This window comes from Pseudonaja textilis, chromosome 13 (genome assembly GCF_049901715.1).
Source record: "Pseudonaja textilis isolate UNSWEBS1 chromosome 13, rPseTex1.2, whole genome shotgun sequence".
Lineage (NCBI taxonomy): Eukaryota > Metazoa > Chordata > Lepidosauria > Squamata > Elapidae > Pseudonaja > Pseudonaja textilis.
The window spans coordinates 19983571-20006762 of NC_142002.1; the positions used below are offsets into that span (position 1 = coordinate 19983571).

Here is a 23192-nt window from a genome sequence, read left to right on the forward strand (position 1 = left end):
ATCCTCAAAGTCATCTAGTCCACCCCACCCCCCCGCCACCCAACCCTGGTCTCAAGCAGGAGATGGTTGCAGAATCACAGAATAGCAGAGTTTCGATCCTTTTCAGATCTTTTATTTTTCATCCCGAAAGGTTCCTAGGGATCAATTCAAACTCAGAAACTCGATCTCCAACCTTGATAGGACATCAAGGTTGTGACGTTGCATCTGTTCCTCTATTTGATGTTCTCCAAAAGCGGTTTGAGACGCCAGTTTCCTCACATTCTCAGCCGGGACACAGTCTAGGCCCCAACCTTTCTCGCAAACCAACACATCGCTCACTATTTTTCAGGAGACAACTTAAACTCTGATGTCGCTTTCTCGTTCTAGCTGGATTTCTCAGGCCGGTGACCATCTTTGGACCAATTGCCGACGTTGCGCGAGAAAAGCTGGCTCGCGAGGAGCCCGACATTTACCAGATCGCCAGTAAGCGTCCCGCTGCTTCCTTGAATCCGTTGCCGCTTTTCTCAGTCGAGCAAAAGGCTCCACTAGCTCGGAGGAGCGATAGCAATAGCCCTTAGACTTATATACCACTTCGCAGGGCTTCACGGCCCTCTCTAAGCCATTTGCCCCCCAAAATCTGGGTCCTCATTTTACCCACCTCGGAAGGATGGAAGGCTGAGTCCACCTCAAACCAGTCAGGATTGAACTGCTGGCAGTCAGCAGAGTCAGCCTGCAATACTGCATTCTAACCACTAGGAAGGAAGGGAGGGAGAGAAGGAAGGAAGGGAGGGAGGGAGGGAGAGAAGGAAGGAAGGAAAGGAAAGGAAAGGAAGGAAGGAAGGAAGGAAGGAAGGAAGGAAGGAAGGAAGGAAGGAAGGACCAGCAATAGCACTTAGAATTTACATACCGCTTCACAGTGCTTTTCAGACCTAAGCAGTTTACAGAGTCAGTCTCTTGCCCCTAAAAATCTGAGTCCTCATTTTACTGACCTCAGAAGGATGGAAGGCTGAGTCCACCTCAAACTGGTCAGGATTGAACTGCTGGCAGTCAGCAGAGTCAGCCTGCAATACTGCATTCTAACCACTAGGAAGGAAGGAAGGAAAGGAAGGAAGGAAGGAAGGACTAGCAGTAGCACTTAGAATTTACATACCGCAAATCTGAGTCCTCATTTTACTGACCTCAGAAGGATGGAAGGCTGAGTTCACACCTCGAGCTGGTTAGGATCAAACTGCTGGCAGTCGGCAGAGTTTGCCTGCAATGCTGCAGTCTAATCTCTGGGCCACAGCTGGGAGAGGGGAAGGACGATAGAAATAGCCAGGCCAACTGTGACTTCCGGCAAGCACAGCTTTTTCCAAAAAGCATTGACATAGAGAATAGGGCTTTCTGGCCCACAGAGCCTGCCCTTTTCTCCAGAGCAAGGAGCCGCCGAAAAAGAGTACCAGGTACCTGTCGAAATATTGAGTGAATAATCAGTAATGTCTGCTATCTTTTTTTCCAACAGAAAGTGAGCCCAGAGATGCTGGAACTGACCAACGTAGCTCAGGCATCATTCGCCTTCACACAATAAAACAGATAATTGACAGAGTAAGTAATTGGAGCGCTCTCGTTCCCCAGACAAACATTATCCTATTCATGAGAATAATTGTCCTTCCAATTATCCTTCCCCAGTCTGAAAACTTCCCAAAATGCAAGAGTGCAGCTGTCATCAACCTGAATTTATTTTTTATTTATTTATTCTTAAATAGCAGGCTTTTTGCAATTTTTGCTGCCTTCTTGTTCTGTGTCCAGTGGTGTCTCGGTACTCATCGTTCATCGGTTCTGGGAGGTGTGATGAACCAAAAATGAGTACCAAACATTTTTTTTCCCCTATAAAGAATAATGTAACGAATCACAAAGCAGCCGGCAACGACAGGTTTTAGCTTGTGCGTTGAGTACTAAACAAACGACAAGTACTGGGACAACATTTTTGCATCAAAATTGTGCTGAGTACCAAATTCGATGAGTTTCCAAGCAGTTGGGTACCAAGGCGCTGCTGTACTTCAACTCCCAGAGTTCTCATCAAAAGTCAAACCGGTTGTGGGAGTTGAAGTCCACAGATCTTACAGTGACCAAGGTTGGACATCCGTGCCTTGCGCAATCCTCCTCCAGATGCTGTATTTTTGTCAACTGAACAGACATGCCACTCGCCTTTTTTTATCCATGTTCTCATTTCTCAGGACAAACACGCCCTCTTGGACGTCACCCCAAATGCTGTGGACCGCCTAAATTACGCCCAGTGGTATCCCATTGTGGTGTTCTTGAACCCGGACTCCAAGCAGGGGGTAAAGACCATGAGGACGAGGCTCTGTCCCGAATCCCGGAAAAGTGCCAGGAAATTGTACGAGAGGGCTCACAAGTTACGCAAAAACAACCATCACCTCTTTACGGGTGAGCATGCCAGGAAGAAGGGTTGGGTTGAATAAATAAGATATCTTTCTTCCTTCCTTTTTTCCTTCCTTCCTTCCTTCCTTCCTCCCTCCCTCCCTCCCTCCCTCCCTCCCTCCCTTCCTTCTCTTTCTCTTCCCTCCCTGTTTTCCTTCCTTCCCTTCCTTCCCACTCTCCTCCCTCCCTGTTTTCCTTCCTTCCCTTCCTTCCCACTCTCCTCCCTCCCTTTTCCCTCCTTCCTTCCTTCCTTCCTTCCTTCCTTCCTTCCTTCCTTCCCACTCCTCCCTGTTTTCCTTCCTTCCCTCCTTTGTTCCCACTCTCCTCCCTCCCTTTTTCCTTCCTTCCTCCCTCCCTCCCTGCCTCCATTCCTTCTCATTCTCCTCCCTCCCTGTTTTCCTTCCTTCCCTTCCTTCCCACTCTCCTCCCTCCCTTTTCCTTCCTTCCTTCCTTCCTTCCTTCCTTCCTTCCTTCCTTCCTTCCTTCCTTCCTTCCCTCCCACTCCTCCCTGTTTTCCTTCCTTCCCTCCTTTGTTCCCACTCTCCTCCCTCCCTTTTCCTTCCTTCCTTCCTTCCTTCCTCCCTCCCTCCCTCCCTCCTCCCTCCCTCCCTCCCTCCCTCCCTTCCTTCCTTCCTTCTCATTCTCCTCCCTCCCTGTTTTCTTTCTGTCCTTCCTTCATTTCTCCTCCATCCTTCCCTTCCTTCTTTCCTGAAATCTTCCGTGTTTTTTTCTTGATGCCCATGGGCCTATTTTCCAAAAGATGTATCCTTGAAATAGATAATGTCGAAAAGCAGCATCACTGGAGGTTCTCAGTGAAATCAGCCACATTCTTCAAAGTCTCACGAACCCTGTTTGCTCTTAAGCGGGATGCGCTGCGATTCCGTCACTTGCAAGATAGATGACAAAACTGGAATATTTCCTCCAGTCCAACCTAACTTTCGAAGGGAGTTTCTTTTAGGATTTCTGAATCCCAGGTCTCAACTCTGAAAATCACGCTCCTCTGTAACTTCCAAGGCTTCTAGAATCCAAGAAGAGCATGGTGTGCGTGGCGTAAGTTGTGGCTGTGACTTCATTTCAGCGCCTCACACCTCTCTCTCTCTTGGCTTTTCCTTCTCTTTTCTGTCTGCCTTTAGCTACCATTAACTTGAATTCCATGAACGACGGATGGTATGGAGCACTCAAGGAAGCGATCCAGCAACAACAAAATCAGCTGGTTTGGGTGTCGGAAGGAAAGGTACGGAATTCTTCCTGTTTGCTAGCAGATGTCGTGTTTTAAGGTGTTCAGTATCACAACGGCTTCTAGGTGAAAGTCACCTTCTTCCTCTGATTGGAAAAGGTTTGAAGGCAGCCATGTCTGAAATCAGTACGGCCCAATTGAAGAAGAACTAACCAGGAAGTAGATACCCCAATCCAGGGATTGGAGGTGAGGGACATAGAGACTCGGTTGGTCTTTATTGCTTGCAAAGGGTTGTTTGATCCTTCTTGAAACTTGCATGCTTGATAGCCAAAGTTTTGGGGGAATATGAACATCTGCCTTGGTGGGCTACTGGCTGGTAGACCTCCTGTCCCTCATGGCAACGTTGGATGGAAGAAGCAGCAGCTTACAATGTCTCTGACTTCTTCGGCTGGACCTCTCAGCGGAGCTGGTCAGCTGGTGTTAGGAAAAAGCTAGAGGAAGCACGTTGAGCATACTCAACATGTTGATGATAGCAGCGGTTTAGATAAAGAGATCTCTGTATCTTAGAAGAGAATATTTGTAACTCAGGGTTGAGTTTGTGGGCTCCTTGGTCCTCTCTGAACGTTCTCTACCTCAATCTGGAGCAGTGGTCGCCAACCAGTGGACCGGGGGCCACCATTTTTTAGTGGTCCACAGAGAAATGTCCCCCCCAAAGCAATTAAACCAAGCTGCGTGGGAACACAAGGCTGCGCCGCCCACATGGCCCGCCCACCTACTGGCCCCCACCCTTCGGCCGAGCGCAAACCTTACCTCGAGTAGAGCCACGCGAGCTGGAACTGGAAGGTAAGACCAACGGCGGAGGAGGGAAATCCGCCCCGGGGTGGCTTGCTGACATTGGTGGGAAAGTCGTTCCCCTATTCCAGAGCTGCAGGAGTCACAGGACTGGTCCTTCGGTCATCCCGGAGCAGCTGCTCCAGTCCGTGGTAGGCCGGTGCACCTGAGTGGAGGATTAGCTGCTCTGGGAGGACCAAAGGGCCAATCCTGTGACTCCTGCAGCTCTGGAATAGGGGACCGACTTTCCCACCCATGACGGCAAGCCACCACCAGTCAAAATTCATATTGGTGGTCCCTGAGGTCCAAAAGGTTGACGACCCCTGGTCTGGAGGAAACTCAAGAGTTTAAGTCTTGAGGAACTTCCCGAGGAGAGGTAGCTGTTCGGTCCCCTTTGCAGTGGAGACCAACGTGATCCCACCATCTCCCCGTTCAACTGTCCAACTCTAATGTATCTAAAACAGGCCGATGGCACTACAAGTGATGACCTTGATCTACATGATGACCGGCTGTCCTACCTGTCGGCTCCAGGTAGCGAGTACTCCATGTACAGCACCGACAGCCGGCACACCTCCGACTACGAGGACACGGACACGGAAGGTGGAGCCTACACCGACCAAGAGCTGGACGAGACGCTCAACGATGAGGTTGGGACCCCCCCAGAATCCGCCATTACGCGCTCCTCCGAACCCGTAAGAGAAGAAGCATCCGGGGTCCATCCAGAGAACCAAAACTACCCTCCGTATGGGTCCCAAGGCCAGCCACAGCCAAATCCCAGGATAGAATCTCCGGGTTTTAAAAACTGTACTGCTCAACCGGTAAGGATGTTAGCAGAAGCCAAGTCGCGCAAAGCGCTCCAGTTCCCAGCAGCCCAGGACCCTGAATGGGTTATTTAATCTCAAAAGCAACCTTGGTGGACCAACCATTTTTGCGTTGATTTTTCAGTTTCAACCTTGGTTTCAAACTTGGCAACTTGAAGACTTGTGGGCTTCAACTCCCAGAATTCAGCTCTTGGAGTTGAAGTCCACAAGTCTTAATGTTGCCAGGTTTGAAGACCTCCATGCTAAGTCAACTCCCATGTTCTTATCGTGACCTTGGTGATGTTTCCATAATTATGACCGACCCAGATCTAAAGTTTTAATGGTCTCCTCTCTGCCGCCCCCACCCTCCCCCCCATAGTCACGTGACCACACCCCAGCAACACAACTCTCTTTGAGCCATTTGCAGTCTCCCACAGTGACACCATCCTACTTTATGATGGTTTTGGGCCAAACCGCACGCCCCTAGCAAACCGTTGGCCCTTAGAGACCACGGCGGAAAAGATGGTAAAAATCAGTTAGGTGACCGACCCATTTTACGTCCGTTACAACTTAAGGACCATAATGCAGACGGTCCATTAACAGTCCTAACTCGAGGCTTTCCCGTAGATCATGGCGAATTTAGCAGGGAAATGAAGAGACCCGCTTAGCGAAATGAGAGAATCTACTGCGTCTGCCTCTGTTTTTCTTCCCCAAAGTCCATCAAATTGCTCTGTTTTTATTCCTTGATTGTCCTTTTGAGGGGGAAAATATTAAATCAGTCCAGTTTCATACGTGAAAGGACACCCCCCCCCACCTGACTTAACTCATATAAAACACACCACTGTAGGGATTATGGGGTGATTATAACTATTAGCCATAAACTGCCCAGAATCGCTCAATTGGTGAGACGGGGCAGCCGTATACATTTAACAAACAATACTAACAATGTTTTTGATGCGCTGGGAAGAGCCTCCGCTTGACCGGAACCTATTATTTTAAACACTTCGCAGAAAGCAGAGGTTTCTTCACCCCCCTACCTTTCCCCGTCGCCAGAAACGGGGGGCCCGGCCTCTTCGACGTCTGCCGGTAACCCCTGTGTAAGCCTCCCCAGGCTGGAGGAACCTGGGGCGGCCCCCTACAACTCGTACCAGCCACAAGCGGGGCCCCTAAGGATGGCCGGCCCCGAGGCGCCCCACATAGTCCTCAGAGACCAGGACCTGCCTTCCTTACCACCGCACGTAGATTCAACTAAGGTACCCCGTGGTTGCGCCGCGACCTCCTACTCTGGGTCCGAGGGTTGCCGGTCAAAACCATTGCTTTTTGCTTGCCTATTAAAGGCTCTCGTTGCATCCAAGCCCCCTTTCCTTCCTGCAATCCAAAATCACTTCAGGGAAAAACAATAATATTTTAATTTGGGTGGTGGGGGTGAGCGGTCATTGATTTGCATGCACTCAAGGGTCGATCCACAGGTCTTTTGGGCACCTCCATTCCCAGGGCTGTGCCTCCTGCCCTTCAAAGCTTCACGGCTTGAATTTTTCGTTCCTTTGTTTTGCGTTATGTTTGTTCCTACTTAAGCGATGCTGCTGCGTGGCTGAAGCTTTCTCTTCCTTGGTTGATGCGCTTTTTAGAACATGTGCGGCCTTGTTTCCCGATTGATAAATTTGACAAGGAAATAAAAATGGGTTTGGGTCACCCTGTATTTGGATCGGCTGTGTGGGAATGGCAGCGGTGGGATTCAAGTAATTTAACGAGCGGTTCTCCGCCCTAATGATTCCTTCCAACAGCCAGTTCGCCAAACTGCTCAGAAAAGTTAACAACCGGTTTTCCCAAACTGGTGCAAACCGGTTGAATCACTGGGGGATGAGAGTCTCAGGACTATTTGATTCAGAGCAGGGCTAAAAATTTTAAGAGGAGTGTTTGTTAGGCTGATTTTGACCAGCAGTTTATCCGGCATTCCTCGTTTAGCAACCACGATTGGATCTGGCCACTCTATCGTGGAGCGATTGCCATGGTGTGTAAAAAAAACTACAACCGGGCTTACAATCTGACTTCAGCTTTCCTTGGCTTCAGACACCCGGGAGGATCCTAAATGCAAGAATTGGGCCGTTTGGTCGCTGAACAAGGCAGTCACTAAGCAAGGAGTGCTGGTCAGCTTTTGAAAATGGCTCAAATTGCGATGATCTGGGTGTGGTAAAACCCTAATTTGATCCAGATGTGTTGACTCTAGATCAGGGCCCTGCAACCGTGACGACTTTAAGACTTGTGGACTTCCAACTAACTCCCAGAGTTCTTCAGCCAGCTTGGCTGGGAGTTGAAGTCCAAAAGTCTTAAAGTTGCCATGGGTGGAGACCCCTGATGTAGAATTTGGAAATGTCTGACTGCAGCAAAACGCTCTCTTTCCACAGATGTACCGGAAGGAGCCCTTTGTACACGAAGATCTCCCTCATCAAAACTTTGCCTTGAAGCAGCCAGGACAGAGACAAGAGAAAGACCCTAATCTGACCTATGAACTACAGGGTCCGTATCCGGAGAAACCAGCCAACCGGGATTACGAGCCCTTGGCGTACCGCTACGACTCCTCCAACTACGTGGACCCGTTCCCTCACAGCTATGACCCCCGCCTGCCCTACGAGGAGCACGTGCCCCCTTACGAAGACCACTGGATGTATTACGAGGAGAAGCAGCCCTACCAGCCTCGGCCCCCCTACGAGAGCCAGCCGCCCCGGGATTTTGACCCTCGGGCCAACACGGAAGAGAGCGCAGCGCGCAGCGGCTACTTCGGGGCACAGCCTCGCTTCGAAGAACCAGCGCCCGTGGCCTACGACAACCGGCCCCGCTACGAGCCGGCCCCGAAAGCCTTCAACCTCTCCCAGCTGAGGTACGAGGAGCCCCCTCCCCCTGGCTACGAAGTCCACGGGAGGTACAAGTCGGAGCCCCAGCCATATTCTGCCACGGTGCCCCGGTCGCCCGAGCCGAAGCATTACTACGAGTCGCAACCGCGAGGCTACGAGCAAGCGCCTCCACCGGGTTTCGGCACCAAAGCAGCTCCCTACGAGGCGGCCCTCGGCACCGGGGGCCCGCCCCTCCCTCCCCAGAGCAAGCCCGAAGCGCTGCCTTGCAACAGCAAAGCACTGCCCACCCCGCCCGCCAAGGAGGAGGAGGACGACCCGGCCATGAAGCCCCAGTCGGTGCTCACCCGGGTGAAGATGTTTGAGAACAAGCGCTCCTCGTCGCTGGAAAAGATCAAGGACTCGAACGATCTCTCCGCGGTGAAGGTAGAGCCACGGAGGGGTCTCCGGGCAGCCTCTTCCTCTCGGCGTGTCTGGTGGGATCTAGAAGGGCATGGCGGGATTTGAGGAATAACCCTTGGGAGGCCGTTAAAGCTCCTCTCTTCCCTCCCTCTCATACCCATCTCCTTCCTTCATCCCTTCCTCTCTCTGCTCCTTCCCTCTCTCCCTCCTTGCCTTCCTTCTTTTCTCCCCTTCCTCCCTCCCTCCTTCCAGCCTTCCTTTCTCTCCTCCCTCCCTCTTTCTCCTCCCTCCCTCTTTTTCTTCCTTTCTTTCTCCCCTCCTTTCCACCCTTACTGCCTTCCTTCTTTTCTGCCCTCCCTCTTTTCCACCTCCCTCTCTCCTTCCTTCCTCTCTCTGCTCCCTCCTCCTTTCCCTCCCTTCCTTTCTCCCCTTCCCTCCCTCCCTTCTTTTCTCTCCTCCCTCCTTTCCACCCTTACTGCCTTCCTTCTTTTCTCCCCTCCCTCTTTCCCTCCTCCTTCCTTCCTTCCCTCCCACCCTCCCTCCCTTCCTTCCTCCCTCCCTTCCTTTCTCCCTCCCTTCCTTTCTCCCCTTCCCTCTCTTCCCCAGGACAGCCATTTTATGCAATATCAGCTTAAAAATGGTTCACACTGTAAACGGAAGTTCATATTGCTGAAGCGGCTCTCCTCTTTAAAGTGCCGGGCTCTCTCTAGCTGGACCGACTCCTCTGTCCAGACAGGAAGCTGGGTTGTCCAGACAGTCATCCAATAAGCTCCTCCATGGGGTTGTGGCCTTTCTTCTCTGACTTCTCTCTCTTTGCTTTTTAGCATCCTCCGGAACTTGCGCCTAAGCCAAATGTGGCGCCGCTGACCGGCCCCAAAACAGCCTCTCAAAACCCGAGCGACAAATCAGCTTACAGGTAAATGCAGGCGGAGGTGTGCAACAGGCACACCATCAACACATAAGCTGCCGGCGTCAACCTGGCGGTGACTCTGGTGCCTGCTTTTTCACCAAGAGGCAGCTGCGCGGTTCCTACTTTTTAAAATGCAAACCTCGTGTTTTTGTAGCGCAATTTGGAGTTGGCGCCTTCCTGCGCGAAAGCTCCCGCTTCTCCCTTCCGCCCAAATCCTCCCGTTCTCCAAGCGGGGAAAAATTAGGAGGAAGACGTTAGCCATCTTGAGTTCTTTATCAAAGCAATAGAGGTGCGGAATAAATAAATAACAACCCCTTTGAATTTCTCTGGTGCTGCTAGAGCCCCTGAACCGCAGAGACCTCAAGCCAAGCCTCCCGAGGACATCGTCCGAGCCAACCATTACGACCCGGAAGAAGATGAGGAATATTACCGCAAGCAGCTCTCCTATTTCGACCGCCGGAGCTACGACAGCAAGCCTGCCGCCCAAGTCCCCAGCAGCCATCATGCAGAGCCTGGAAAAGCTGTTCACAATCAGTTGAACTACACCAATTACTCTTCCAAGTAAGGCTTCGTTCCTCTTTCTGCAGGCCTCCTCCTCCTCCTCCTTCGTGAGCAGGGGATTGGACTAGGCCAGGGGTCTCCAACCTTTTGGACCTCAGGGACCACCAAACTCAGGATTTTAAATCCCGCGGACCGGAGATCCTGGGAAAATCCCCCAAAAAGTCTGCAGGAAAATTTCCCACCCCATTTTCCTACCGATCGATCGTTCTTTATTTTGGGATCGCAGGATACCGTCTCCACCTCTGTTCTCAGGGGGAGAGAGAAAGAGAGAGAGAGAGAAAGAAAGAGAGAGAGAGAGAGAGACTTTTGGCTTCATGCAAGGAAAGCAGCAGAAGCCGCAGAAGTCTTTCTTTCTCTCCCCCAAACTCCGCCAGAAATGAGTCTTTGCCGGCGCAGCCTCTTGGAGCAGGAGGCCTTGCAGGGTCCCAAAGACTCATTTCGTGGCGGAGTTTGGGAGAGAGAAAGACAGACTTTGGCTGCTTTCCTTGCGTGCAGCCAAAAGCAGAAGAAGAAAGAAGCAGCCCGGTGGCCAGGCCAGACCTGTGGGGCGAGAGGGGCAAGATCCCCACCTCCGCCCTTTCCCCCCTCCCCTCACTACCTTGTGTTATTCACAATGCAAGCGACGCAAGCTTTGTGTTCTCACAGGCCATGTGGGCGGTTTAAAGCCCCGGTCTAAAACAGCGTTTTTTTGCAAGCTGAAAATGGGCGAGACTCAACTCCAGAATTTCCCAGCCAAGAGCGTATGGACTGTCCCCAAATTCCCCAGCCAGGCCTGGAGAATTCTTGGAGTTGAAATCCATGGAATTGTCCCAGAAATGAAGTACTCTTTGTGGGTGGAGTTGTTGGGGAGTCTCCAGGAATTGAATCAGGGAAACGGAACGTCAGGAAGTGGTAGGGTTGATGTCTCTTTCTTGTGTCCTACTAGGGGGAAACCAGTAGACGCGGAGCCCCTGGAGAGGGGCCTTGGGGACAAGCGCTACGAGCCCCCTCCTCAAGTAACTCTCCCGGTGCCCTCCGTCCAGTACACCCAACCTCAGTCCATCAATAACCCCATCGTGTCTCTTCAACCCAAGTCGGTCTTGGCTGAAGGTGAGGCTCAGATGCGTCCTGCTTCCACTGAAATATTTGTGTCGTCCGTTTGGGGATTGTGGGTCGCAAATCAGACCGTTAAGCCCGAAATTGACATATGCACAGCTTTTTTATTTAGCCATATCTTACATTCTTTTCCTTACTTTCTCTTCGCTGGTTACGGGAGGAAGAGTTTCGAGCTCTGCCACACATTCCTAAGGTGGGAGGAGTGGAGATAAGAGAGGGTTGTTTAGGCTGGGTGGTTCTCCTTCGCGTGGGAATGAAAGCTGACCCTGCTGAGACCTGGAGGTGAAGATAGATGACACCAGGCAACGTTGATTTGCTTCTATTGGGGAATGTGACTTTTGGGGGCTGTTTCTATCTTCCAACATTATGTGATGTCATTGTTTAGAATCCGATGGATTTAATTTTGCTTTCTGCTTTCTTTCTTTCTTTTTTTAAAAGGAGGCGGGGTCGGGAGGAAATGGGACGGCTCAATAACTTGTACTTGCAGATTTTAAGATATTGCCACCTCCTCTTTGTTTTCGCCTTTTGTTTTAAACATATTTTAATTGCCATCCACTCCGTGCCAGACTTCCAGAATTCCCCGCTCTCCAAACCGGAGCTGCCACCGCCCCTGCCTCAGAACAAACCAGCAGCTTTCAGATCTTCCAGCCGAGAAGACACGGTGCAGGCTACTTACTACCCTCAGAAGAGCTTCCCTGACAAAGGACCCATCAACGGGGTCGAGCAGCTCGCCAAAACCACCACCCCCGCCTACAACCGCTTCGCCACCTCCTCCAAGCCCTACACCAGCGCGGCGCGGCCCTTCGAGCGCAAGTTTGAGAGCCCCAAGTTCAACCACAACCTCTTGCCGGAGGAGACCCTCCCGAAGCCCTCCGAGATACCCTCAGCCAAGCCTCAGCATTCTCCCCAGCCTCTTCTGAAAGCACACGGCTCTTCTCAGCCCGAGTTCGAGAGCAACCTGGAGAGCTTCTCCGGCCAAGGGGACAAACTCAAGTACCAACCAAATAACATCAGCGCCGTGCCGAAGGCCATCCCCGTCAGGTAAGGAGCTCCCCTGAAGGACTTAGCAGGGCTGCATATTTTACACCAGTCGTGCCACCGCCGTTTGGGACTTTCCCAGACAGCTTCTGACCCGTCAATGGGGGGGAAGACAGATTCACTTAACAACCGGGTGATTAGCTTAATAACCATAGTGACTCACTTGATAATTGAGTGGTACGGTGGCCTAGAGGTGGTGTCATGCCCCTGTTGGAATCTGATTCGGAGGGGGAGGCCGAGCAGCTGACAGGGAATGGGAGTGTGGCTCCGTCGGCTGTGGAGGAAACTGGGGAAGGGCAAAGTCCGACTGGGCAGAGCAGGAGAGAGGCAGAACAAGGGAGAGGGAATTCAGAGGAAGACCCAGGCCCATTCCTTCTTTATCCTAGGGAGGAACAGAGAAGGGAGCAACATGAGCTGCATGGCTTACGGGGAAGAAAGGGCCCTGATTCCCTTCATTAGCTGCAGCTGGGAACACAGTGTTTAAAAAGGGAAGCTGTGCACAGCAAACTGTTGGGAGCAAATCGTGAATTATCTGGTATTGTCGAGGCTTATCTGGGTTCCTGGTGTCTTCCCAACTGTGTGTGTTTTGTTGGCCTTTGAAGTCTGCAATTCCTTCTCCTGCCCTGTCCAGTTAATTACTGCAGTGTGTGGTTTGTGTGGGTTTTTTAGTTCCAGTTTGTATGTGCTTTGTTTTCGGACTGAATTTCCTCCACTTAAAGACTCTTCCTGGGAGTTTTTTTCTCCAGCTGAAGGTAACCTGGACATTGGGTGTAAAGTTGGAGGTATTAAAGGGACTCTTCTTGCTTATGTGACTGTGTTGCCTTTGTGCCACGCCCCTCTGGGTCATCACAAGTGGAGCTCTCACCTCCCAGTCAGGAGGCTATGAGTTCAACCCTAGATAACAGCAGATTTTTCTCTCTTTGGGCACAGTGAGTATATAGCAGCTGCTAACTCTGCATCGGCGATAGGAAGGGCATCTGGCCAGTAAACACTCATCTCCATTTCATGGCCCCAAAGGGATTACAGGGTCGTTAAAAGACATTTTTTTTAAAAAAAGAAAAAATTTGCTTGACAACTGTACAAGAAAGGTTGTAAAGTTGAGCCTGACTCGCTTAACGACGGTCTCGATTAGCAACAGAAATTCAGATCTTGGTTGTGGGCAGCCAGCCCCACACTCCCTCGCGCTGATGAAGTGATTTAGTTGGGTAGTACAACGCCTGCGAGCAAAGCACCGGGTGCGATTCGAAGGCCCGGTCTAAATTCCGTCTCTCTGTCTTCAGTCCTTCTGCTTTGGAAGATGACGAGGAAGAGGAAGGCCACACGGTCATCGCCACCGCGAGGGGTGTTTTTAACAGCAACGGGGGCGTCCTCAGCTCCATCGAGACGGGCGTCAGCATCATTATCCCGCAAGGAGCCATCCCAGAGGGAATCGAGCAGGAGATCTATTTTAAAGTCTGCCGGGATAACAGCATCCTTCCGCCTCTAGACAAAGAGAAAGGTAAGAGGGCAACGTTTCCCCTAAGCCAGTGATGGCAAACCTTTCTGTTGTGGTGTGCCGAAACCGGCACCCACAATGCAATGCCTCCCCCCCCCTGCGCATGTGCGTGAAACAGCACCCCCTTCTTACCTGCAGTCCTCGTGCGCGCCTGATTTTCAGCCCATTGGAGGCTGTTTTTGTCCTCCCAGGGGCTCGAGGGAAGGAGGCCGAAAAACAGGCCCGTTTGGGCCCTTGTGGTATTTCCAAATACGCCATCATGGCCCCCAAGCTTTCATGGCCCTTACCTGCCCCAAAGGTGCTTTTCCAAAAGGCAGCTGGACTTTATTGTGTGTGTGTGTTTTCCTTGAAGACGTGTCCAGATGACTTCCAACTCTTGTTATTCCATGAAAGTTCGTTCTTTGTGGTCTATTTTCCCTGGTACTTCCTTGAAAGCAAATTTTATGAGGCGTTATTTGAAATTTTCCACCGCTCCTTGAAGTCCCCGCACCTCCCAATTTCCCAGGCGCTGAATGTGGCAGCCCAGAAGTCAATGACTTCCAGAATTTGGCATAGTTAGAAGACCACAACCAATTGATGAAATCTTATTAGGACCAGAAGAAAAATGTATAACTAAAATGCATAGCTACCTTCTAAAATTTGACAGAGAACAGGAGGTAGTGACACAAACAATAATTGCCTGGATGAAAAACTTCAGATATAATATAGAATTAGAAGATTGGGAAAAAACTTTGGATGAAAAACTATAAATTAACCATGGCAGCTGCGCACAAAGAAAATATCTACAAAATGTTCTATCCTTGGCACCTAGCACCAGCGAGATTAGCCAGAATTTACCCAGATTTGAACCCGGCATGTTGGAAATGCAAAAAGAAACCAGGTACCTTCGTATGTGGTGGTTGTGTTCTACAGCAAAGAAATTTTGGAATAAAATAAGGATCTGGCTGCAAGAAATAATTGGTTTAAAAACAGAACTTAAAGCCTGAAATGTTTTTATTAGGGATAATCAGAGGTGAATATAAGAAGGACATTGAATAATACATATACTGACAGCAGCTAGAATGACGTATGCTCCAAATTGGAAATTAAAGAGCAGTCTCACAGATAATATGATCACAAAGAAAAATTATGGATTGTGCAGAAGTGAATAAACGTACAATGGAATTGCAGGAGAAGGGAGAACAAGAATATTATATGGTCTGTGAAAAATGGTATATTTGGTTAGATAACAGGAATAAAAGATAACGCAAAATGTAAATGTGAATTATATATATATATGTATGTGTGTATGTATATGTGTGTGTCTATGTATATATGTTTGTATGTATGTATGTAAAAGAAGAAACAGACATCCTGCAATCTCCAGAGCTTAAAATTACACTTAATGTACTTACTAAGCGTTCATCAGCCTCTGCTGACATCATCAGAGTATTAAGCTACCTTTACAGAGATCTCTGCCTTTACAAGTACATTAAATGTAATTTTAAGTTCCGGAGATTGCAGGATGTCTGTTTCTTCTTTTAAAAGTATACCTGGAACTGGTATTTTTAAGAATAGTTTGTTTTATTTATTTGTGTGTGTGTTTGTGTAAATGAAAATGGAAAAGTCGATGCCACAACTTAACAGCAAAATTTGTGCATATGATTTGTTTTTAAAAGTGTAAAATTTTAGTAAAAGCTATTTTTTTTAAAAAGGAAAATAAAAACGGCTTCCAAGCTGAGAGCAGGTGCGTCTGTGGGCTCAGGTGGGCCCGTCGGGAGGGGTGCGAAGTCCCTGCTAACAAGGCCTCTCCTTTTTTCCTGTCCTCCTCCGCAGGCGAGACGCTCCTGAGCCCGCTGGTCATGTGTGGGCCGCATGGACTCAAATTCCAGAAGCCCGTCGAGCTGCGTTTGCCACATTGTGCGTCTATGACCCCTGATGGTTGGTCTTTTGCCCTAAAATCCTCCGACTCCTCGTCGGGTATGCTGTCCTCCCTCTGTCCTTTGGGGGCTTATGGGTGCTATCGAATAATTTAAGCTCACCTGTCCCAGGTGGGGGGGGGGTGTCCACCCCACCCACCCCCACCATGGAAATCTTGAGATGGGACTATATCTCTTCGGTCTTTTTGTCTCCGCTCTCCATTTCATGTGTCATTGCCAGCGTCTTCCTCACCCTTCCTCAAAACAAAAACCAAAATCAAACCATTTGCAACCAAATCGTGATGAGTCCGATCAAAACCCGACACGGTAGATAATCCGGGACGTTTCCACAGTCCGGTTGAATGCCGCAATTATCTATCCGCTGTCTCTGCCTTGTGCCATTTCCTCCTTTCCCCTCCTTCTCTCTCTTTCTCTCTCCCCCTTTCTGGCGAGACGGGCACAGCTGCCAAGGGGCCCTTCCAGACGAGCAGCCGATAACTTAAGAGACGAGAAATCTGCTCCTTTTTTCTTTCTTTCTGGGGTTTTTTTTTTTCCCCTTGGTCTTTTGTGTGTCTTAAGTTGTGTCTCCCAGTTGTGTTCTTCATCGCTCGTCCGAATCTCCATCCCCTGAACCCCAAGGCACTGGACATCTGCACAGGGGTTTTTCTGATGGAACGGGGGGATTTGGCAGTTTTAAGCAAAGGGCCCTTTCTCACACACACACACACACCCAAAAAAAGCCCTTGCTTTCAAACACCCTGCAACCCCCCAAAAATATAAACAGGTAGTCCTCAACTTATGACCAGCGTTAAGCCCAAATTTTCTGTGGTTGAGGTGGTTATGGAGGGAGTTTTCCCCCCCGTTTTAAGACCTTCCTTGTCACAATTTGTCAGCAAATCCCTGAATTATTTAATTTTGTTTGTTGGAAGGTTGCAAAAGGGGGATTTGCACAAGTCCGGGACTCTGCAAACCGTCACGAGTTCAAGCCAGTTGCCAAGCCTCTGAATTTTGTTCGCTCAGCCCTGCAGCGGTTGTAAGGGTGGGGGGGAAAAAAGGGGTGTCATAAGTCAGGTTTTGCAGTGCCCGTCATAACTTTGCACTGTTGTGAGTTGAGAAGGACCTGCATCTAATGCTTCCTTCCTAAATCTGGAGGCGTGACGGAGAGACGAATGGCTTTGCAAGGTGTTCTGAGTTCAGAGATACCTGGCAGAGCAGGTGGGATTCTCCCCTGCTGCCCTCAAAGTCGTAAGAACGAAAGCCCCTCACTCACTCACTCCCCCCACCCTGAAGAGGGATTACGTCTCGTTGGCTTGAGGTCCAACGTTTTCTCTGAGCACAGGAGCCCTGGTGTAAAATTTAAGCATTTAATTTAATTGTATGATGGGAGCTTCAGAGTAAGAGTTTAGAAAAAGCACAGCAAAGCTTTTCACGGGCGCAGCAATAACTTTAAAATAAAAAAAAAGTTTAAAAGGGTGAGGGGCGGTGTTTATTTCCAGCCACGTTAACCGTAAGATAGTTGGCATCCTTCGATGTGTACATATCTGCCTATGGTATATATAGAAGCAATGTATTTATGTGTGCAGTATTTAAAAAAAAAAATGTATTCGTACTTGTTCACTCATGTATCTTTATCGTTTTCAATGCCAGTGTGTGGATGGGGGAAACCGAAAGCAGCATTTGGGTCATTTAGTAGGAGGTGTCTAGTTCTGTAGCGAAGCCGTCACTGGTTGCGTTTTACTGGAATTCGGCGCATTGTGGATTGCGATGCTGCTGGGTGTCAGCGCCCCCCCTCCCCTCTTCCTCACCCCCACCCCCTTAAAAATAAATTGGGAAGCCTTAGAAAAATGGACCTCTTGCAATCACGAGGGTCCAGAACTTCTCCCCCATTCATGTTGACTCACAGACCCTGGTTTTCAATCTCCTTTTATTTTGTAACGAATTAACTTTTGAAATGAAGGAAAAGAGGGTTTATGGTGGCCCTGCCACGTTCTCTCTCTCCCTCTCCCTCTCTCTCTCTCTCTCCCTCCCTCTCTCTCTCTCCCTCTCTCTCTCTCTCTCCCTCCCTCTCTTTCTTTCTCTCTCTCTTTCTCCTGTGCTTCTGCCTTTGGGGTCTTCGTTGGGTGCTGCTGTGGTTGTGCGGGTGTCAGTGTTAAAAGCGTTTACCTTTTTCCTGTTTGTACTCGAGCATCTTTGCAGCTTTAACTTTCATTCAGTGTGCTGTTGCGTTGCTCCACTGGACAATTTTCACCACTGGCCAACTCTGTCTTCTGATGTGTAAAAGCCATACAATGTTTTAAATAAATACGTTTTCTTTTCCTTTTTTTTTTTTTCCTAAACCAACCAACCAACTAACAAACGAAAAAAAAAAAAGTTTCTCTTAATTGATTCTTCGCTCTCTTCCTCGCTGTCTCTTTCTCCCGAGCTTCTCCTAACATGTCTTCCACGCTCTTGTCTTTCTCGAAATGAACATTTTATGACGCATACTAACCTCTCGCAACACATCATTGTTTACAAAACAAAATGTTCAAATGTGCTGGCCACATTATCCTTCCAATTATATTGTCCTTTTTTTGGTTTTCATCTCATCTCATGAAGCACAAGGGGGCAACTTTCACACCTTCACTTTAAACGACCCATAACACCCTGAATGTGTGAATGCCAAGGGGCCAAGCGGTTCTCAGAGGGGGTTTTTTTCTCTCTCCCCGAACTAACCATGAATCTCCCGTGTTCACACTGCCGTTTCCGTCCTAAAAAAATACCGGTCTTTGCCTGCCAAGCCTCCACCACCTTTCTCTCCTCTGTTGCCCCTGGAAATTGGAGACTTGTAGTCCTCTAACGCTCTGGTGAACCTCAGCTTCCAAAGATGACCTTCCAAGTTGGATTGTCAACCAGCAGTTGTGTGATCTAGCTAAGGGGCTGAATGTCCACTCAGTGTTAAAAGTAGATGTTCGACTTTAAAAAAAATGTTCTATTTAAAAAAAAAAAAACTGGAAAGCAAAATATTTGGGGAGCTCAGAATTAACCAACGATTTGCTCCTTTTAAAGAATTGGAAGCATTTTTTTTCTGGACCCTCCTAAACATGGTCTCGCTTTTGCAATTCCAAGGAGGTCACAATTCAAGGGTGTCCCTTTTTATGGGTCGCTATTCAAACCAGCAACTTGGTCGTAGTGCGGATCCTGGTTATTTCCGCGCCTTCCTCACAAGAATGGTGTGGGTTTGGAAGAAGGCTCTTGTTTGCCTACATAATCCCATTGTGGTGTTCTGAGTGATTGTGAAATTCCCAAGACAAGCACATTCGTAAAAGATAAGGGCACAAGTAGTGGAAATCGATACGGAGCTTAAATTGAACAGTGGATCATTGGGATTTCTCCAAAGCAAAAGTAACTGGAAGAAACAATTGGAAAGAAATCAGGCTAACTTGGGTTGCATCTTAATCAGTGTGGGAGCGTAGGGGTTAGAATGCAGTATTGCAGGCTAACTCTGCCGACAGCCTGAAGTTTGATCCTGACAGGTTCGAGGTTGACTCAGCCTTCCATCCTTCTGAGGACGGTAAAATGAGGACCCAGATTGTTGGGGGCAATACGCTGCCTCTGTAAACCGCTGAGAGCTGGAAAGTACTGTGAAGAGGTATATAAGTCTAAGTGCTATTGCTATTCCTAACTCTGCCCACTGCCAACAATTCGATCCTGACTGGTTCAACATTGACTCAGCCTTTCAACCTTCTGAGGTCGGTAAAATGAGGACCCAGATTGTTGGGGGCAAATAGTCTGACTCTGTAAAATGCTTAGCGGGCTGTAAAGCACCGTGGAGCGGCATGGAAGTCTTAAGCGCTCTTACTAAGTGCTATTAATCCAACATAAGGAGGTAGTAACTTAACCTGTTAGGTTGCCTTGAGCATCACACCCTATAAGTAAATCTTAGCTTTGTTCTGAACAATCTGATTTCCTTACGTTTCCAGAAAGAGCTTGGTTAGAAAGTGAGGGTCAACATGGCTTAGAAACTAAGCTGCCATCATATCTTGGCTTGTATTTCAATAGCTACATTAGACCTAAAATCAACATGGCATCCATTTAGAGAGCAGGGCTCTGTGACGAGACTATATTATAGCCAGAGGAAACAGTGGTGTGGAAAAGAGGTCACAGAATTGTGACCCGACAATTCTTAGCAGCCACAGTTCTAAGACAAGATGCTCTAAAAGTCACGGGGTTGTTTCCTCACCCTTGTCTGAAAGTTGCTCTTTGTGGCCCCGTTCTCTTATGGGTTTGTTTTAAGCAAAGCGAGCAGGCAAAAATTAGCCCAGGTTGTGGGAAACGGGTGCAGAAGGAGAGTTGTATAAGGGTGGGGGGTGCGTTGTTTTGGCCTGACACCCCATAAAAGCTCTACACGGCCCCCTCTAGGAGAAAAAGTCCTCCCCTACGAGGCAGGTTGGCCTCAGCTTGGTTCTCCGGGGCTTCAGAAGGTCATCCGAAGAGCCTCTCCAAAATTGGCCATCCTTCCTACCCAGGGGAGGAATACTCACTATGAGCATCTTAGTAGTTTGAAGCTGAGTTGAAGTTAGATTTCATGGAGAGCATCTCCGCAGCCTGTTGGAACGTCTGCATGTCAGGTTGCTGAACCCTATGGCTCAATCTGACGATTTAGAATTCTCCACCTTGGTAACTTTTGAAGACCTTAAACTGGGGGATTCTGGGAGTTGGAAGTCCACACGTCTACCGGTGGCCAAGGTTGAAAAACACCCACTCTAGAAAGTTGAAGGTCAGGTGGTAACCCACACCGGAGAAGTGTCCCCTAGACAGGAATTCCTTGAAGTAAGTTGGCTCTTTTGAGCTTGGCTATTTTCTTGCAGACATTTCATTATCCTACTACGTAACATCATCAGTGCTGGGTGATATCTGCAAGGAAACAACCACGCTCAGAGAGCAACCCACACTTCAACCTAAGCTACCCTTCCTCTCTTCTATCGGCCCTTGAAGTGTTTCCAGGATGGTTCAGATCAGAAGTATCAAACCAAAACCTGCCCCTTGTTATGTGTTTGCCTCTGTTCCTCCCTAAACCCCGGAGCCCTTTTTACATTCTTGTTATCTTTTTAACGGTACTGTTGTCCAAGATGTCCCCCTGTTGATGATGGATACTAAACTACTACGTTGTTTTCCTCCCACAGGTGACCCCAAAACTTGGCAGAACAAGTCTCTTCCCGGAGATCCCAATTATCTTGTTGGAGCCAATTGTGTGTCAGTTCTAATAGATCACTTCTAACCCTTTACCTTTAGTGAGTGGATCTGAGTGCGAAAACCAAGATTTTTTTTAAAGAAAGAAAATCAGACCAAAAAAAAACAAAAACAAAAAAACACAAACTAAAACCAACCAACCACCTGCATAGAAACTGAACCACTTTTTCCAAGTATTAACCGTTCTCCTAGTATTAAGCAATCTGTGGTTTGACTAACAGCAGCTAGTCAGGACGTTCTTGAGCCGTGGGATCAGGGTACATGTGTTTGCAGCAGCTAAACAAACCGGTCAGCAGGGGCCACGCCACGTCCTGGCAGGGGGAGCCTCTCACCTTCCTTAAAACGGGACACTTAACGCATCGTTGCTTAAAACCTTAAACTACCACCGAAGCAATGCAATTTAGTGTTTCCCCCCTCCCTTCCCTTCTTCCCCCCACCAGAGGTTCATAATTCACTGTTGAATTAGGGGTGATTCCCCCGCGCCCCCATCCCCGATTGTTGTTGTTTCTTTCATTTATCTGGTCTCGTTGACAAGTTTTCTCCTTTTAATTTAAACACCAAACACCTCGAACCATCCTCCGTAGAATATGCAAAGATCCATTCCTTCATTTCTTTTCTGGAGGAAACACACACACACACACACACACATATACATGGCAACTGGAGGGCTCCCCCGGCTCCCTGTGTTTTCACCCCTCCCTTGGAGGGAAGGGGTGAAGAAAAAAAGAGATTTTGCTAGCACAATAGTGGGAAATTTGTCCTCCTTTTACCCAGGATTCATTCACCTGCAAGTTCCCCTGTTTGTGTGGAAAAAAATCCCACTTTTTTTCCCAGTAACCCCCTTTTGTTACAAGAAAAGAGAATAACGCAAAGGGGTCGATTGTGGTTCATGTGCCTCTCGAAATTCACCACATCTGTGACAGACATGATATTTAGCGGAGTTGCCTTATCCTCCTGCTTTTAACGTAGTTTTCATCCTCATCGTAGCTCACCCTACTACTACTACTACTACTACTACGACTACTACATTGGTAGGGCTTCCGTACTGACCTAGAAGAAACTTACCACTCGGGTGGAGAGAGATGGGTGGTTTGAGGGTTGTGTGAACACTTTCGCGGGGAAACCGAGAGTTAGGGACATCCTTGGGTTTTGCATTGTTCAAGCAGCGGGGAATTCTGAAGAACATAACGATGGTAATGTTTTTCTTTCTTTTTTTTTTCCTTTTTAATTTTTCTTTCTCTTTTTTTTTATTATTATTATTATTATTAATTTTTCATTTTGTTTTCTGCTGTTGCATTTTGGGGAGGAAAATTTATAGATGTTCTAGATTGCTTGTATATAAAAACTTGTGCGTACCACTTTTGTTCTTGGTTTGTAAATTAACTTTTATAAGCTTTACCTTTTTTTATATATATATAATATATACGAGGATATGTATTATATATATATAGATATATATATATATATATAAAAAATACAAAACGGAAGTTTCTTAATATCTTTGTATTCTCAGACCTTTTGAGCCTTGAACTTTGAAATCTGGCAGCAATAACGCAGCATTTCTACCGTACACGAGAACAAGGACTTTTTTAAAATATATAAATATATATATATAAACAAAAAAAAAAAACTGAAAATGCACAAAGTTGTTACCTTTTTAAAGTGCTGCATTTAAAGACTAACTTGGAATTCTCTAGTTTGATTATCTTCTTGGGGAAAAGAAAAAAAAAAAGAGAGACAGAAGTATCCCAACTGTAATTTTGTGATAACGGATACTGTACCATGTGCCCTGAAATGTATTTTTTTACTAATAGACAATTTATTATGGCACATCCACACTCTTTCTGTTTAGATAATACACCACTGCATTCTGTTAATCGGTTCTTTAGCTATTCAGGTGTGGCTGATTTTTTTCTTTTCTTTGCCGTTATTAAAAATTACACATTTCTAAATATGCAGAATAAAAACTGTTTTTAAAATAGAAGATTCCCGCATCTCCTTGTTTTTGTCTGACATGCATGGAGCTGACGCCCTGATTCCATAACCTTTTCCCCTTTTCCTTCAAAATTCCCGCTGTGTTTGTCTCCGGACGGAGTTGCCAAAAGTCCTGCGAAGCTGCTTCTCAGCCCAACCGCCAGGATAGATTTCCCTTAGCACGACCCGCTTGAGAGAACAAAAACGAATGTAACCCAAGTTTGTGAGCCATTTTACATCTAATTCTGTAGGTTTCTACTTTGGGCTTGGTGGAGTGGTGTGTACTTGTGATTTTTTTTCCCTCCAGACCTCCCAAAACAGGATTATATTAGGTAAGTGGGAGGGAAAATAATTACACACCGCAGTTACATCGATGTTAACTACTATAACTATCTGCCGTTGCTCTCCAGTTTTGAGGTTAAAGGTCTTAAGGCGTCTTTGGGGTGCGGCGGGCCTGTTCTTCTCCTACTGGCATCTCAGGAAGGGCTGAGAGGTCCTGCTGTGAGATGACAACACCTGGTTTTACTTGCATA

The 23192-nt window shown here is 48.0% G+C and overlaps 1 protein-coding gene across 17 annotated transcripts in view; it reads left to right on the forward strand.

Moving 5' to 3' along the window:
* Positions 1–22669, forward strand: part of TJP1 (tight junction protein 1) — a 131629-nt gene extending 108960 nt beyond the window's left edge. For 4 of the 17 annotated variants that reach the window (XM_087941677.1, XM_087941679.1, XM_087941678.1 and 1 more), the window contains 14 exons: positions 367–462; positions 1481–1563; positions 2196–2406; positions 3534–3634; positions 4873–5226; positions 6219–6461; positions 7614–8483; positions 9284–9375; positions 9709–9930; positions 10856–11019; positions 11592–12066; positions 13344–13561; positions 15374–15517; positions 20619–22669. In XM_087941677.1, the coding sequence (XP_087797803.1) occupies positions 367–462; positions 1481–1563; positions 2196–2406; positions 3534–3634; positions 4873–5226; positions 6219–6461; positions 7614–8483; positions 9284–9375; positions 9709–9930; positions 10856–11019; positions 11592–12066; positions 13344–13561; positions 15374–15517; positions 20619–20713 (3368 nt within the window). In that variant the 3' untranslated portion in view covers positions 20714–22669. The remainder of the gene's footprint in view (positions 1–366; positions 463–1480; positions 1564–2195; positions 2407–3533; positions 3635–4872; positions 5227–6218; positions 6462–7613; positions 8484–9283; positions 9376–9708; positions 9931–10855; positions 11020–11591; positions 12067–13343; positions 13562–15373; positions 15518–20618) is intronic. The other 13 variants (XM_087941687.1, XM_087941684.1, XM_087941682.1 and 10 more) reach the window with 7 other exon arrangements.
* Positions 22670–23192: the final 523 nt, after the last annotated feature.